The sequence below is a fragment of the Macaca nemestrina genome, chromosome X (assembly GCF_043159975.1).
Source record: "Macaca nemestrina isolate mMacNem1 chromosome X, mMacNem.hap1, whole genome shotgun sequence".
NCBI lineage: Eukaryota > Metazoa > Chordata > Mammalia > Primates > Cercopithecidae > Macaca > Macaca nemestrina.
Window position 1 is genome coordinate 7,949,747 of NC_092145.1, and position 17,630 is coordinate 7,967,376.

General features: G+C 38.4%; 1 protein-coding gene across 11 annotated transcripts in view; it reads right to left on the reverse strand.

Moving 5' to 3' along the window:
- Positions 1–5,481: 5,481 nt before the first annotated feature.
- Positions 5,482–17,630, reverse strand: part of LOC105485069 (fragile X messenger ribonucleoprotein 1) — a 38,805-nt gene continuing 26,656 nt past the window's right edge. For 2 of the 11 annotated variants that reach the window (XM_011747269.2, XM_011747264.2), the window contains 5 exons: positions 15,864–15,950; positions 13,203–13,398; positions 11,481–11,588; positions 10,916–10,998; positions 5,482–7,868 (listed from right to left, as the gene is read on the reverse strand). In XM_011747269.2, the coding sequence (XP_011745571.2) occupies positions 7,707–7,868; positions 10,916–10,998; positions 11,481–11,588; positions 13,203–13,398; positions 15,864–15,950 (636 nt within the window). In that variant the 3' untranslated portion in view covers positions 5,482–7,706. The other 9 variants (XM_011747270.2, XM_011747266.2, XM_011747267.2 and 6 more) reach the window with 6 other exon arrangements.

Genomic DNA, 17,630 nt, shown 5'->3' on the forward strand with positions numbered 1-17,630 from the left:
TCCTTCACCAGCTGCTTCCTATTAGGTTCTGACAACAAGGGGTTCTAGAAGGAGACTTGAAGATGATGGTTCTTCACTCTGGTAGAAACAGTTTGTTTAGTAGCATCACTTGAATCCAGTTCCCAGATTTTTCCCTCCACACCTCCACACTCTCTGAGCCAGTATCATCATGCCTCCTCAGACACCAGCGTCAGCCAGTTGGCTGACACCCTCTCCTCAGTGGTCTAAGTCCAATCCCCATGAGGGTCTGCCTTCAAGATACCAGTACTAACTAAGCAGTGTCCCTTTCCTAAAGGTCTGGAGTTTTAATTCCATGGGCCTCTCCTTTGAGCTTTGGGTCCTCATCATACCAGCTTCATCCCTTCATTCCACCAGGCCTCAGGATGGTAGATGCTTTCTGCAGATCCTACCTCTATTACCTTAATGTTTTTGTTCTGCATTTTCAGCCCTATAATATCTGTTTAACCAATCCCTACATCAAACTCTCTGTTAAAATTAATGGTGTGATTTCTGTTTTCCTGACCGCTCTGGGGCAGGTGGATACACTCACTGATACACTCATCTTATGAAATTTGGTTCAGTGAACCCATTGTAGAGTGGGGATGTTAGATCTGACAATCACTTCCCTTCAGTGAGACAACGGTCCCTGCCAGGGATTTATAATGGACAAATAATTGTCATTTAAAAGGCACATACCATTCAGCAGTGGAGATATTTCCCACCGCAGTATTGGCAGTCTTTTTGCCAGGTGTATCAGATGTAAGACCTGTCATAGATACATAAAACTCCATGGGAATCAGGTTATATTTTATTGTATTGCTTCTGAGGCTTCCTGCTGTAGGGGTCTCCACTTAAATTTGGCTACCAGTCTGGTGACTATGTACAGATGCTTGAATAACATTTTGAAATGTGAGATGTGCTGCCTCTAATACCCAAAGAGGCCAAACAGATCATAGGCTTTTTCCTTTTTTTTTTTTTTTTGGTAGTGTTTGTAAGGCCAATAGACTTTCCTTATTATGCTATGGGATGTCTCTTTGGGCTGTTCCTAATACAGCCCCCAAGACATGTAGTTGGGTGGCCTGGCTCTGGTATCTATACTCATTCAAGGGCCAGGCCACTTGTGGACACTTGTGCTTAGATTAGAGAGCATGCATTAAAGTGAGGACTACCAAAATGTCATCAATATAATGGAATGGGCTTGCCCAACCCATTACTGATAAATTGCACTTATTTGCTGGAGGAGTGTGAAATTCCCACAACAAACCAGAAATTAATGTTCTGTCAGGTGAAAGCAAAATATTTCTTCTCTTTCTGGAGAAATTTGAAGAACATTAGTAATATCTAGAGTAATTCTGTCCAATTGAAATATAATGTAAGCCACATATGTAATTTTAACTTATCTAGTGGTCATTACTAAAAAGAGTAAAAAAGAGATAGGTATAATGAATTTTCATGGCATATTTTAGTTAACCCAAGAGATTTAAAATATTTATATTTCAACAGCTAAATATAAAAAATAGAGACATTTTTCATTCTTCTTTCCAAACCAACTCTTCAAAATCTCTTATGTATTCTACATATTCAGCACGTCTTAATTCAGATGAGCACATTTCAAGTACTCAACAGCCGTATGTGGCTTAGTGGCTTAAGAACTGGACAGCATAGCTCTAGGACATACCACATTGCCAGTAACGGCTGCAATCAGTTCAGTCATCTGTTGGTGTATCAGGCACTGTGAGTGCCATGGCGGCCACTGTTAAAATCACAATGATCCATAATGATCTGTAATCTAGGGCCAAGGACACTGGATTTGCTCACTGGCTTAACAGGGTTGTGGAATTGGAAGGTAGTGTAGCCTACCATTCCCTCCTGGCAATGCCAGTAAATCTTGTACAAGGGGAATGTTTTCTTTCTCATCTTCGGTATGTGCCAGCTTTAACTGTACAATCCCGACAGGCTTTGGAAGTGCAGAGAGTTCTGCAAATTCAGTAAGACTGATTTATAGTATTCACTAAGAGAGACTGCCATGCTTGCATCCATTCAGATGCTTTGCTTTGCTGGGCTGAGGGGACTCAGCATGTCCATATCAATTGTGGAGTCTGACAAAGGGGTGGTGAGTGAGCATGGTCTTATCAAAGCAGCCAACAGCATCTGCAGTAATTGTGCTGAGTCTCTTGGTTCTAAGTAAAACCAATCCCAACTCCGGCCAGGGAAATTTACTGTGGACTTTATCAGGTCCAAGAATAACAGCTTCTTGGGCTCCTGTGTTTTATTAAGTCTAGGTCTGTTAAGTCCTTCCCCTACCTATGTTCCAGGCTACATGGATTGGGACATGAAGTTAGCATCTCCTTGTAAAGGGCAGAGGAACTGGCCCTGGGCCAAGCTTGCTTTTAGTTTAAATGGACTTGGATTGAACAGCTCCCCAGCAATCGGCCTAGAAAATCAAACTCTCAGGTGACACAGAGGCCTCTGGGGGTAGGAAGTGTCTGAGAGTCTTGTTTCAGCAGTGTTAAGATGTGGTCAACTGCTTAGCTTCCTCTAAACCCTTCTACAAGGACGCAGGAGGCATTGGAGCTTTCCTGGCCACGCAGTGGGGAAAGCTAACTGCCTCCATCTCCAAAGGGAACCCTCCCATCCAGAACCTCCTTGCATCAGCTCTCCATAGGGGGGTCCTTAATGCCTACTGTAATACCAGCGTTGTTTCCTGCATCCTTCTCTCTGCAAGCTCCTTAGAGTGATTCTACTTTTCCTATCTGTCTCCTTAGCTAGTCATCACTTTCTTCCAGACCAAGAGTCATAATGTACTGCCTGTGCGAGCCTAGGAAAAGTCTGGAGTGATGCTCTTCCCTTTTCATTTTTGCTGAGACATATTCTTTCCAGGGTCCCTTTATCTCATTACCCCGCTTTGGGTGGGGCATATATCAGCTCCAAAGGATTATTTCATCCTTTACATTCTGGCAGAAGGAGCAAAGTTAGGGATGTCTCCGTATAAGAAACCATCAACTTTTCCAACATTCTCTGAATTAAGGTCATTTGGTTACTACTTATCCCAGATGGCTAGGATTTTCATGCAAGCATGCAAAAATGCCAAGTTGTCTCAAAACAGCTTTAACCTCAGTAGAGTGGGTCCACTTTGTACTGTTTCTCAGGAAGTCTCCTCTTGGTGGTTAGGTGAATCTGATTTCCCTGAACATCCAATTCAAGAACAAGGCAGGTCCATTTGCTCCCTCCCCGTTGGTCAGCCTAGCACATTCATCTGGCAAAAGATAATCTCATGATAAACCCAAAGTGTTTGCCATTCAGCTTCACTACTTTGTGGGTGTAGCCTCTTCATCATATAAGCAATTAAAGCCTCAGGTTACTCTTGTGACCATTGCTGGGAGTCCAATTCCCTGTTAGTGTTTTTGAAACCCCACAGGATACACCTCAATTCCTCCCAAAGGCCCCTGGGTGGTACACTGCACAATGACGAGTCTCAAATCTAAAAGTTGTGGCTGTGTGCGGTGGCTCAGGCCTATAATCCCCGCACTTTGGGAGGCCAAGGCAGGCAGATCACCTGAGGTCAGGAGTTCGAGACCAGCCTGGCCAAATGGGCAAAACTGCATCTTTACAAAAAATAGAAAAATTAGTTGAGCATGATGACACGTGCCTGTAGTCCCAGCTACTAGGGAGGCTGAGGCACAAGAATCGCTTGAACCTGGGAGGCGGAGGTTACGGTGAGCTGAGATCATGCCACTGCACTCCAGCCTGGGTGACAGAGACTCTGTCTCTTAAAAAAAAAAAAAAGTTTAGATTGCATCAACTATTCTAATGGCACTTAGGGGCTGGGGCTGAGGGTTTTCTCCCAACTTTTTTCCTTAGGTCTCAAAAAGTCTGCCAGACTGGGAGTGCCAAATGATTAAATTGTCTCAATCTCCCATACACAGACTTCCCAGGATCTTTGTGGCACATGGACACCAATAAGCACCACACTAACATGCATAGCAGCGATGTTAGCTTGGCTGGGTTTCCCATCACCAGCCCCAGCAGGGATGCTGTCCATCCCTAGTATTGCTCAGTTGATCCCTTTTGCAGTTTCCAAAAAGCCAGAGGTGAAATAAGCGGATTTTACCTCATGTTGGGCACCATTTTTGAGGTAATGGGTTACGGCAAACTGCACAAAGACACACAGAAGAAAAAGGTTTTAATGAGGGAAACTTGTCAGCAAAGGGTCAGGAAGAGACACAAGGATACCATTCTCTCATGCAAAGGCTAGAGCACTGCTGGCTGCACCCTGGGTCTGTATTCCAGGGGAAGGATTTTTCTTCCCTGTGAGTTTAACACAGAGCAAGCCTCTCCCACTAACAGAAAACTCCTTAGTATATAAAAAAATTAAAATAAAATGGATTTTCTCCGTTTCATTATGGTACATAGAAATTGAAAAAACTTTTTAAATGACCTCAGGTAAACAGAGAAAAAAAAGATGCTCAAGATTTAAAGTCTGGTACATTAAGCCTTATGAGCAATCAAGAGTAGCACATGGTAATGACTATTTCAGAATAACTGGTTATCAGAGGCATAGAGGTTCACAAGGCTGTTTATCGCCATGAAACTGAAACTGGCTCGAAAGGGTCAGAATCATTTTGCTGCCTCTAAAAGACGGATATTCCGAGTCACCAGGAATTCTAAGACCATGATCAGATGAGAGAGATGGCTCTGAGAGAGCTAAGTTGAGTGTTAAGCTGGTTGCCTCCAACAGGCTGTTCATGTGTAGTGCTGAAAATTACTGTGAAACAAGGAAAATCCAAACAAGTTACTTGAGTATGGTTTCAGCCTACCCACCACTAATGATGCCCAGTTAGACAAAATGGGTAGCAAAGAACCACAAAAGTATCAGAATGAAAAACTAGAAAAGCAGAAAATAAAGTTATTTTTCTGGGAAAAAAGACTCATCAAGGTAGAGGAAGCTGTCTAACATCATTTTGGATTCTAACACTGGGTAGAACACTGACACCGTCACCTCTCCATTTGTACCTTTTAAGCAGGTAGGCTGTGCCAGAGTTCCTTGAAGTGATTACCATAGTCAATTCCCAGGCACATTCTACCTAAAAACCTGTCATTTATTTTATTACTGAGATGTTTAAATCATTTTTGTTTTACTCCACAGACATACTTTTTTCCAAAGGGCAGGGTATGTTTATGTGTGCACAAATAGGAGTATATGTTTAATATGGTTTAGTGGCACCCTATGCAATAAATGTGTTGAAATTTTATGTCTGGGAATATGGAGAATTATTTTCAAGTATCTTCGTTTTTGCCTTTTAAGGGCTCATAAAAGATTATTTGCGACATACATTTACTTTGCACAACTTTCCCCCCACATATCATTAGTTTTTGTCAAATGTAGAAATTTAAAACCAGGAGCAAACATCTGTCAGACTAATTTTTTGCTTTTTCATAAGTGCAACTTTTTAATAAAAATTTACATCTAGATAAACAATCTTCAGATTTTTGAAACTTTAATAAGATTTTAAAAACATCATGACTTTGAACTGAAAAACATACACGTTTAGCACACAAATATTGTAATATGAATCAACTCCAACTCCATTTGAAAACATGTGAATCAAAGTACAGTTTTAGAAGTTAGTAATTCACATTTAAGCAAGTTAGCGCCTTGCTGAATTCAGCCTTTGTAAAAAAGAGACTTAGTGCATAATGTAATGGTACACTGTGGTTTTGTACCATTTGGTTGAGTTTTTCACTTTATTAAACAAGTTCTTGAAAGTTGGTAGATAAAGGCTAACTTCCTATGACGTGAAATTTCCAATGGTAACAGTTACATTTTGTAACAGAACACTTTCTATAGATTTCTTTTCCTAGCTTAAAATTTTAAAAGCAATCATTTGTAAGGATTGCATCAACATCAGTTTAGCAGAGGAAGATCAAACTTTATTGAAACTGCTTGCATACAAAATATATTGCACTATAACCAAACAAATGTCAACATAAAATCCAATCTGTTGTCGCTAATATGTACAGAGAATATTGCCCAAGAGCAGTTACATTACAAGGTCATTCTACCTTGGTTAATTATCTACAGTATTTTAAAACCAAACAGCTTACAGATGATGTGTGCAAGGTACCAATTTCCGTTTTCAAATACTATACATTCCCAGAATAAATAACTAGAAATCAACATTAATGTTTGGCAATACTTTTTAAAAGACTTTTTAATATTTGTGAAATCATGTGCAGTTTGTTGCCATTTTTATATGCTTGCTTGTATGCAAGGAAAAGTAACTGTAAAATGAAAATTCAAAGAAACAAACTCACAAAATACATCAGAGGCAGAACTTCAGTTTTTACGGCTCTGTACAGATTCAGTGGTACCCCTACTAGGAGTTACTTTTTAAGAAAAATATAACATCTTAGAGTGAAGGTCCTTCACATATTTTTCCTCAATACATTTCACTAAAAAAAAAAAAAAAAAAAAAAGACTCGAAAAACCAAACCAAACCCCAACACTTCAAAAAACAAAAGAAAAAAACGTATTATTTGTTAACCGATCTTAGTCTTTTCCAATTCTGCTTATACATTAGACCATATATTTCAAAGTTTACAAAACATTTAACCTGCTTCCAATGTTTCTTAGACAAAGTACCTGTACTTCGCAGGATTGTTATGCATACATGGAAATGACCTTCCTATCTCTCCAAACTAAGCTTGAAATTAAAATATGAAAAATTTCACAAAACTTGGGGCAGACAAAATTAAAAAAAAAAAGCTCTAAGTTAAAATTGGTCATCAGGCCAAAGAGCAGGCAAATCCTACTAACTTTCGACCAGGAAGATTTGTTCCTAGCTGAAAACATTTTAGCCTCTCTCAAATGAAAAGATAGTTTTCTTCTCCTGTCTATACAGAAAAATTACACATCTCTCTCAATAACACTATTTATCAAACTTCAGTGCAACAAAACAAAAACAAAAACAAGTCCTATTCTTTATACTGCCTAACCTGATGTTTATGTAAGGAAAAAAATATGGAAAGCATGCATTCTTCTATAAAGTACTAATGTTTGACAGGGTTTGCTACATCTTTAACATTTAGTGTTTCCAACTTATCTTCCCTGAACTCTGCATCCAAATATAATATTCCTACCTGCCAAGATATAAAAAAGGCACAGATCATACAACTTTTTTTGCTAATGAAAATGACAAATGTCACATCACACACATTTCAGGGTCCACTAAAATACTGGAAAAGTGGACCAAAACATAAACTGACACAGGACATGAAATGACATAGCATTTCATGAAGACTTCTATACGAGATCGAAAACAGAAGTCTAATATGATTACCATAAATGCTATATATTACGAAAAACTGAGAATGTACTGGTGAATTATCACCCAATGCAGGAAAATGGTTCAAATTAACAAAGAATATCACTGCTCAGTACTTTAGAAAATAAAACTAAAATCTGCCCTGAAGTGCTAGGTAGTTTTAAAAGCAATGTTTCAAATTTTAAGGTATCTTTTTGTGCAAATCTGAAAATTGTTGCTTATGGCCAATACCAAAAAATAAAAAATTCTTAGCAGAATTTGTGTTCATTTCATGCCCTGTGCCATCTTGCCTACTATTTGTCTTTGGCCTAACAAAGTTTTCTAATATGGAATACGAATTACGGAAATGGTATAGGAAATATAACTTCAGAATTATGCAGTTTAGGGTACTCCATTCACGAGTGGTTGCTGACCATCCACGGTGTCTGGCTTTTCCTTCTTCTGGTTACGATCTTTACCCGTGCGCAGCCGATTACCTTCACTGGAGGTATTCTGTAATGTTTTAGTGTGGACACTCCTTTCATTATTGCAGTCAACTCTGATCTAAAACAAGTTATAGTTGTTATATACACAGACCATATCCTACTGTAATCTGTAATTGGCCTGAGAAGAAATTTAAACCTGAAGTGTAAACTCCACATGTTAAAAAGAGAAATGGAGATGAGAACAGAATAAGTGCAAGAAATTAATGTAAGGTAGGATTCTTTATTTGGTTTATGATTTTAAAACACTCTTCTTCTTTAACTGGAACACACTGGTCATCTCACTGCATCCAAAGTTAGAGAAAAACTCACAATCCTATCATGTCTTCTTCTAAGTAGAATAATACAGTGAGAAACAAACAGGTAAAATGAATTACTATTACTGATTACCAGAAGACATACATGCCTCTAACACTAGAGTTAAAATAAAATGAGTTATTCTCCAAAGATTGTGAAACCTAGGAAACGAGAAACAAAATGTTTTCCTATTCTGGCTTTACCCTAAAATAACTCACTAACTAGACTTTAGTTTACATCTTTGTATCTATCACAGGTATGATCAAGTTTCTCTATACCGTGAGCTCCCATAGTCATACAGTAGAAAAACACAAGCTTTGGTTTCTACTGGCTTGTATTTCACTAAGAAAATTCGGATGATCCTACAACCTGAACTCTGTCTGAAGAATGGAACAGTATAAAGAAAATTGAATATAATAATTTGTGGAAGGACTGGAATCCTAGGAGAGTATAAAGATTAATATAATTTAAAAAATAGTGTTCTAAGAGCTATACAATATTTTAAGTGCCAATGCTGAATACAGCACTGTTAATTCCAGAGGTACAAATGAAAGTTAACAGTGACAAATGGAACTAAAACAACTACAAATATTGATCTACTTCAAGCACAAATGCTAAAAACATCCCCAAAGAGTTGTAATTTCAAAGTATGTTTAAGTAGCGGGTATGCGCATGTGTTTTAAATGTCTGGTTACCAAGGATTCAGTACTTTGATTTGTATCTTTTTTTTGAGACAGTCTCGCTCTGTCACCCAGGCTGGAGTGCAGTGGCATGATCTCGGCTCACTGCAAGCTCCGCCTCCCGGGTTCACGCCATCCTCCCGCCTCAGCCTCCCGAGTAGCTGGGACTACAGGCGCATGCCGTCACACGCGGCTAATTTTTTGTATTTTCAGTAGAGACGGGGCTTCACCATGTTAGGCAGGATGGTCTCGATCTCCTGACCTTGTGATCCGTCTGCCTTGGCCTCCCAAAGTGCTGGGATTACAGGCGTGAGCCACCGTGCCCAGCTTTTTTTTTTTTTTTTTTCTGAGATGGAGTTTCGCTCTTGTTGCCCAAGCTGGAGTGCAATGGCGAGATCTCAGCTCATTACAACCTCTGCCACCTGGGTTCAAGCGATTCTCCTGCCTCAGCCTTCCGAGTAGCTGAGATTACAGGTGCCCACTAACACGCCTGGCTAATTTTTTGCATTTTTAGTAGAAACAGGGTTTCACCATGTTAGCCAGGCTAGTCTCAAACTCTTGACCTCAGGTGATCAGTCTGCCTTGGCCTCCCAAAGTGCTGGGATTACAGGCGTGAGCCACCGTGCCTGGCCAGATTTGTATCTATTTTCATAATATCACCTTTTTAATTCAGTATTCCATTTCATTTAGAAATATAAATGTGCATCCTGGTTAGACTGCCAAGTTCATCAAACATGTTGGTTAAAGTGGAGAATTACAAAACTGGTACATAAATATCTTATAGCTTTGTAAAAGACAGGTACATACACTAATTTGCCAATCTATCTATGTCCAAGGGATTTCTGTGCTGGTCCTTAAGAACCCATCAATAGTTAACACTCACTTTGAGCTGCTATGAATTCCAAGAAATATTCCATCGTAAACTTTGTCTTAAAAAGTATCTCTCACTAATCTTGGGTGATGGTCCCAAATGAATCCATAGTCAGGAAGGAACCCTAACTACTTGTCTTGAAAATTAAAAGTTACAGAAAAAGTAGACAACAACATGGATTCGGAGAATCAAACATTAAGGTTTGACTATCATTTGGACATATGCTAGCTATGTGACTGGGGGCAAAGGACTGAAGCTTCAGTGCACTCACCTATAAAGTGGAATAATAAAACTACCTCAGTGGGTTGCTGTAAGATTAAATGAGATAAAACATACACAAAGCACTTAGCAAAGGTGCCTGGATGTGCTCAGGAGATAATTTTAAAATTATATAACAACTGGTTTAGCACTGGTGACAGCCAACTGAGAAGGGATCCTCAGACTAGGTCCTGGGTGTAAATAAGCGGATGACTGACCAAGCATGGAGACTAGCTGAATATCATCAGCTCTGTCTATCATGATTATTAGTTGTGAGAGAGACATCTTCTTTTCCTTATTTTCTATTCAAAGACAATACCCTATCCCTGTATCTCGGGGGAGCAAAGACACATAGAGCTTACTGAAGTCTCTAAGTACATCCCAGGATGTTCCTTCTCTAGGGGATTGTAGGTCTACCAACGCAGTATTAAAATCATAGTGTGGCTGGCCACGGTGGCTCACGCCTGTAATCCCAGCACATTGGGAAGCCAAGGCGGGCAGATCACCTGAGGTTGGGAGTTCAAGACCGGCCCTGACCAACATGGTGAAACCAGGTCTATACTAAAAATACAAAAATTAGCTGGGCGTGGTAGCGGGTGCCTGTAATTCCAGCTACTCAGGAGGCCGAGGCAGGAGAATCACTTGAACCTGGGAGGCAGAGGTTACTGTGAGCTGAGATTGCGCCACTGCACTCCAGCCTGGGCAACAAAAGCAAAACTCTGTCTCAAAAAAGTAAAAATAAATAATAAATAATAAAATCATAGTGTGTCTGTCAAGGTCTTTATAAATACTCAGACTGCATATTCTCTAGAGAAATCCCCTTATTTTTATACTTGTCACGAAGAACTAAGATTGACTACAACTGTAATGTTGAAGGTAAAATATTTCATATAAACTGGATTTGTAATCTTTGAACATGTTTTCAATAAAGTAAAATAAACTCATAAATCTCAAACTACCATATTCAAACAATTAAGATGAAAAGAGGCAGACAGGGTTTACCTGAAGGGATCCATCCGTTGTTCTTCCTTTAGCCTCTCTTGGATTACGTGGACGATTATCTGTTCGGGAGTGATCGTCGTTTCCTATGAGAATATTTTCAAAAGGTTCAACAGTTACTGAATTCTGAAATGCTTACCGGAAGTTCTTTATTCCCACATCCTCTATTTAAACCAACCATAGAATCTGAAATGTAATCAACCCCAGTGATTCCAGTTACATAATGATCAATAATCTAGCCTGCTGTCAAGTAACAGAAAATATTTCACAGGTATTGTAATTCTGCATCTACAGGTCAATGTGAGTTAATGAAGTGATGCTGTTTAGACTCACAAAGATGCTGAATTAGTTATCAGCATTTATTCATGTATCTATATGAACCATAAGGAAGGCTGCCTAATATTCTTTCTTTCTACACAAGTGGAAGGCTGATCCTTTCCTATGGTGATCAGCACAAAATGGGAGAGATGGGATCTTGATAATAGTTCATTGCATCAACAGGATTTTTCATGGAACTTCAAGACAGCTGCTACAATTCACTTTGATTTCTTAATGAAGATCTCCATACCTTTGAAGCCTCCTCCACGTCCTCTTCCTCCTTGTCCTCTTCCTCCCCCTCCACGCCGCCGTCCGTCTCCTCTGCGCAGGAAGTTCTCCCTCTCTTCCTCTGTTGGAGCTAATGACCAATCACTGAGTTCGTCTCTGTGGTCAGATTCTGTTTCAGAAGCATTTGATGCTTCAGAATTAGTTCCTATCGAGAGTTAAAAGTTATATACCATTGTCTGACTTAAAAAAAAAAAAAAAAAAAGAGGTTAACAGAAGCTTCCAGAGACGTTTCAGGGGTAATCCAAAACTCTTCCCAATTTATAAGCCCACAAAGAGTATTATCACCTTCCATTTCATAAAACAAAATTTTAAACTCAAAATGAAGGGCTTTGCAATATTTGAGGTAATTTCGGTTATAAACATGTTTCATTCTCATTTTTAAAAAGGTATTTTATTAGCCACCTAAGTTCAAACCTTAATGTGCCATATCATTAAACAGCTGTGTTCCTTTAAACATCTATGCTCTCTGGAGGAAAGATTATCTACGACAGTTAAGTGTGATACCTTGATAAAACCTCTATAAAGAGAGCTCCTTTTAGCAAGATTTGGCCCAGGACAGAGGGGAATGTATATAATCTGGTCATTTCTGAGAGGGTGGCAAAGGAGGCCACCATGGCAACTGCTTCAGGGAAGGGTCTTTTGTGGGGTCACGGATTGGATCTAGCTGAAGGCAGATACACGCTTGCCTGATGTTTGGTCCACAACCTGCCCCCCCAACTCCCATTACAATAACTGATCATTAATAAAGAATTACTATAATAAACTCATTATGCCTGAAGGGGTTAATGACTTAGAGGACAGGAGTGGAGAAAAAGAGCTCCATGGTGAGGCAGAAATTCATGAATAAAAAGAATAGACTGTTGGGAGAGGGGTTAGGGGTTAGGTTCAAGGTTGGCCTTAGGAGTAGGTAATTCTCCCCAACTCCAGAATATCAACTCTACTACCTCTCTCTTCCTCTGTTGGAGCTAATGACCAATTATAGCTTCACCATTATAGCTTCATTCCTGTGGATCTTGAAGGCTTTTCCATCTTAAAGAGTTCCTTTTTGAAATGCAAATATGCGTGAGATGGATTATATCTTATACCGCCATTAGCAAGTTACAAAGTAGATACACAGTTGAGCAAGAAAGACAGTAGGCACTGGCAGGTGGGGATCAGGTTCACTGAAAGGTACTGGGAGAGAAGAAAGAAGCACGGACAGAAAAGCTGGGAAGGCAAAGAGAAACTTTGCCTACTTCTTGACTGTGCCTAGGACTGACTTTGGCCATGCCACTGAAAATCACCTTATGAGCCACAAGAGGCAGACCCCTGATTTACACAGTCCATCCAGCAAGTATGACCAGCACATACCTGACAAAAAAATGAGCCACAGTACACAAATGAAAAAAGTTTTGACTATACAGTTATAAAATCAGGAGAGGCCTTAAAGAAAGTCATCAACACACAAGGGCTTTGCAGATTTACCCCCAATCAGAGCATGAACAGAACTTGCACCTGCCCTGTGAACTCTACGTGTTTATTATCAGGTTTTTATTCTATGTCTCTTGTAACATAATTTAACCCATTGCGAACTGGAAACCATGTAGTGACAAATTGTTATAATGGGGTTCTAATGAATATTAGAGATTAGCAGCTATAAGTCTAGGAACAGATAAAGTTACTGAGTAAAATGCTTAGTTTGTACCTGAAGTATATCCAGGACCGCGTCTGCCGTGCCCCCTATTTCTGTAAGGTCTACTACCTCGACCCATTCCTTGACCATCATCAGTCACATAGCTTTTTTCCTTATCTGTACGATTTGGTGGTGGTCTAGAACTAGCTCCAATCTGTCGCAACTGCTCATCAATTTGTAATCTCTCCAAACGCAACTGGTCTACTTCCTATTTAAAATATACAAGATAACAGTAAAAATAATTTGACATTTTACTTAATAAAACCTTTCTCCTTTTCATCAGATAAAAAATATACTGGAATATTTCAATTTCAGCTCTAAATTTACAGTAACCACTGTTACACAGAATTATCAGGAAACTGAATGATCTCCTTAAAAAGAAAATCACTACAGATAATAGATTATCGATGTCGAGAATTAGAGATATAACAAAAACACTCAGCATCAAAGTTATACTGAATACAATTTAAAGTTGTCTAATTTGGCACTATTATCCAATTATTCTACTGCTAAGGCACAGATATGCTATTTTGGGGACTTCTTCATGATAGGATATTAAATAAAACAATGCTAAACTGTATGAATACAGATAAATGACATTTAAGGTTTAACCAGTTAACCTTAAAAATCACACATTGTAAATAATCTTGATTAAAATAGATTTGCCAGTTAATACCTTAATTTACAAAGCATTGAGTTTGGGCCATCTTTTGTTTTAAAAGAACATATACTATGGTTAAGGAACAATGATTTTTTCATGAACTGAAAATGCTGACTATTCCTCATGAGGGGAAAACAAAACTATTTAATACCTGACCAGACAGCTAGGTCTTACATCAGGCCTTGAAAACTTCTTAAAGACTACAACTCTGCTACAACAAGTATGAGAAACAGTACACATTCAGTTGATAGAAATATACACCTGGGGTCCACTGACAGACCCTTACAAACAGTGCTTCCAGTATGTTGGGTTCTGTTAAAACCAGATGAAACCTCATTTCTAACCACTGTCCTCCCAATCCACTCATAAACATCTCATTTACTGGCTACAGGGAATCAGATTCATAACTATAGTAGTAGTAGGTGTCTCAGTGAAGCAGAGGTTATCATAGAGACTGTCTATATCAACAGTCATTGGAGAACCCCCTGTACAGCTAAGTTTCTAAAATCTTGGTTGTGGCAGCTTCTGGAAAAGAAAGGTCAGGTAAGGATTTGGTCAGTTTCATCTGTGCTCTGCCATCATTAGCAAGTTACATAGTTACACCAGAATCTGTTTTACATAGAATTTGAGCAAAGGAGAGACTGCAGCTGAGTGACTTCTTCCAAAGGTATAGTAATAGCTCATAGAATGGGAATATCTTGCAAAACAGAACAGTAGTCCAGGTTATCCCACTGGGGCAAAGCAGTCACCTTTTGGTGAGATGCCAGGCCCAAACAAGGGAAGTTCTGGTGATGGAAAGAATGGCAACAGGGCAGCTGCTGATAACCAAAGAAGATATTCTTGAGAATAAATCAAAGGATCTAAGAAAGAACATCAGTCAAAAGAACAAGGGATTTGATACAATGCAATCCTAACTCTCCAGGCCTTCATAATGATTTAAGCTAAGAATATGAAGAAACACACACACAAGATTACACATAAACATACTTAAAAAAAAATCAAAGAGGTATCCTACCCATGTAAACCTTGCTGGATGAAACCTTCCCGCTTTTAATTAACTGGCCACCATAAGAATGAATGGCATGCCCAGTATTACACTTTTTCTTCCTTTCATTCTTATTTACACACAAGCAGAAATCATGTACTTTTTCTTTCAAGAAATCAGCAAAAAAAATTCTTAATGCCATAAATAAGAGTTGAAATGCTCTTTAAAAACATTTAATACCAGCTACATTATAATTTTGATATGTATGGATACAAATAAAACATTATGAAAATGAAGTAGATCAATTTCCATTTCATTAAATTATAGAACATTTTGGCCAAAAGGAATTTCAAGAAGCATCTAACGTAGGGAAGTGACTTGCCTAAAGTCACACAGCTAGTTCATTGGCTGAAGTCTTATAAGTAAATTGCTGGATTGTCAATCCAGTGCTTTCTCCACTACACCTTGTAGCCTCCTGGTTCCTATCTTCCAGTTTGAAATTTAAAGGAGGCATAACTGCATCACACTAACTAAAATGAACATTTACGAGAAGACACAAATAGTTTTTATTTTGAATAACAGTAAAGAGAAAAGTAGAGAGGGTAAACATTTAAGCAAAGAACTTCACGAAATGCTTAGATTTCCTTGATAAATGACATAAAAGGAGCAATAAAGGCAAGAGTTATAGACACAAATTTTGGCCTGGAAAAAAGCAAAATGCTAGAAAGGATCAAATGGATTAACAGGCTATGTACAGGATTGCCTAAACTGAGTGTAAGGGTTTAAGAGAAGAATAAGGGGAAATATAAAACTTTATTGAGAACTGGTAATATTGGTACTTAAATTTATAAAGACTTCCATTTTTAGAAAAATTATAAGCTAAACAACGTATTTTCTCTATTATCTTTGACAAGTCATACAGTGTTTTGCACAGGCTAGAATGAGTCCTAACTGCTGAAAGATCTACTATAAAGTTTGTATATTTTAGTACAAAAGGATTAGAAGTTAAAGTTCTTTCTGTTCTCACCTTTAAATAGTTCAGGTGATAATCCAAAAGAACAGTGGCATTAGCGATGCTGTCCTTTGTTCCCACAAAAACAAATGGTACCATACCCTGAAAAAGAAATTGTAACAATGATCCTATAAAATTAATGACAGATTAATCTGAAAAATGCAAGTAACGACTAATTCCCTAGCACAGGATCTGGTGAATAGTAGGAACACAAATGTTTGCTGTAAATATAAATCAATATATGAAAACAAAAGTAGTTGATATACTACTTTATACATCTACTATGAATACGAATAGATCAATAGTAACCTCTTAAACATATCAGATTATTATAAAGACTAGTATTCAGTATTAGCAAAATCACAAAATGTATAATTCAAAATTATACAAGCTTTAGCATGAGATGTATGAACAAAATTAGTAGTATAAGATGCTCTAATTCATTTACAAAAGGCCTTATCCTGATCAATTTTTTTTGTTTTTTTTTGGTTTGTTTTTGAGACAGGGTCTTTTTATTCTGTTGTCCAGGCTGGAGTGCAGTGGCATGATAATGGCTTGCTGTAGCCTTGACCTCCTTGGGCCCTAGGTGTTCCTCCCACCTCAGCCTCCTGAATAGCTGGGACTACACGTGCATGCCACCATACCCAGCTAATTTTTGTATTTTTTGTAGAGAAGGGGTATCGCCACATTGCCCAAGTTGGTCTCGAACTCCTGGGCTCAGGCGATCTGCCTGCCTTGGCCTCCCAAAGTGTTGGGATTACAGGCATGAGTCACTGCACCTGGCCGATCAAATTCTTTAAAAAAATCAAAATGAAATACCAAGGGTACAAAAGTAAAAAGTAAATCATTTCTGCTAACCAAGTAAAACAGTACACACAAAATACAAACAAAAACATCAGGATAAAAATGCACTGAATAATCTGTGAGACAAAAAAAATAGGTACACTGACAAGAGTTAAGTTTTATTAAGCCCATACACAGTTCAATAATGTACTCAGAAAATTTTAAAAGGCTGAATCACAAGGGAAGTTTGAACTTCTCTCTATGGACACTACTTAATATAAGAACAGATTTTTAAAAGGCATATGCTAAATGTCTGTACTCCTAGCCCATATATATATATATATAAAATGAGGGAAAAAAAAACTACTTCTTGTCACAAGTTATAGCGAAACCTAGACACAATTGTGCAAATTATTAACTGGCAATTCATTTCTGCATGTTGGGTGTTTCTCCAACAAGCTTTATTTGTTACAAAGCCTTTAACTGTATTATTTCCCAAAATACCATGTGATGGAATGAATGCTACACCCTTCCCTCTGGGTCAAACATCACCAAACTAAGCTTTAAAATCCTATGTAATAGATTTAGTTAGATTGACTTTGGAGCAAATTATTTACGAATATCTTTTCTTGCAACGTTTAAACTGTTGGAGTACCCCAAGGGCCACTCTAATTTAAGCACTTCACGAGTAGACCTGAATAGTAAATTAAAATGAAGAAAGGCAAGAATGGACTGATGGCCTTCAATATGGACACCAGAAAAAAGTTCCTCCTTGTTCTGGGATAATGGGCTGCCCGGTAATGAGACATATCCAATCTACTTGCCGTTATAGTTCTCTTTGTAAAATGGCACCTTTGCTTTTAATCCATGAGTTCACAACATTTTTTCCATAAACAGTTCTCACGAGCTCTCCCTGCCCTCAAGGAACTTACAATGTGGTTGAGGAGATCAACAAATAAACATCTATGTTTAAGTGCTATGCTAGGGGTGAGCACATTG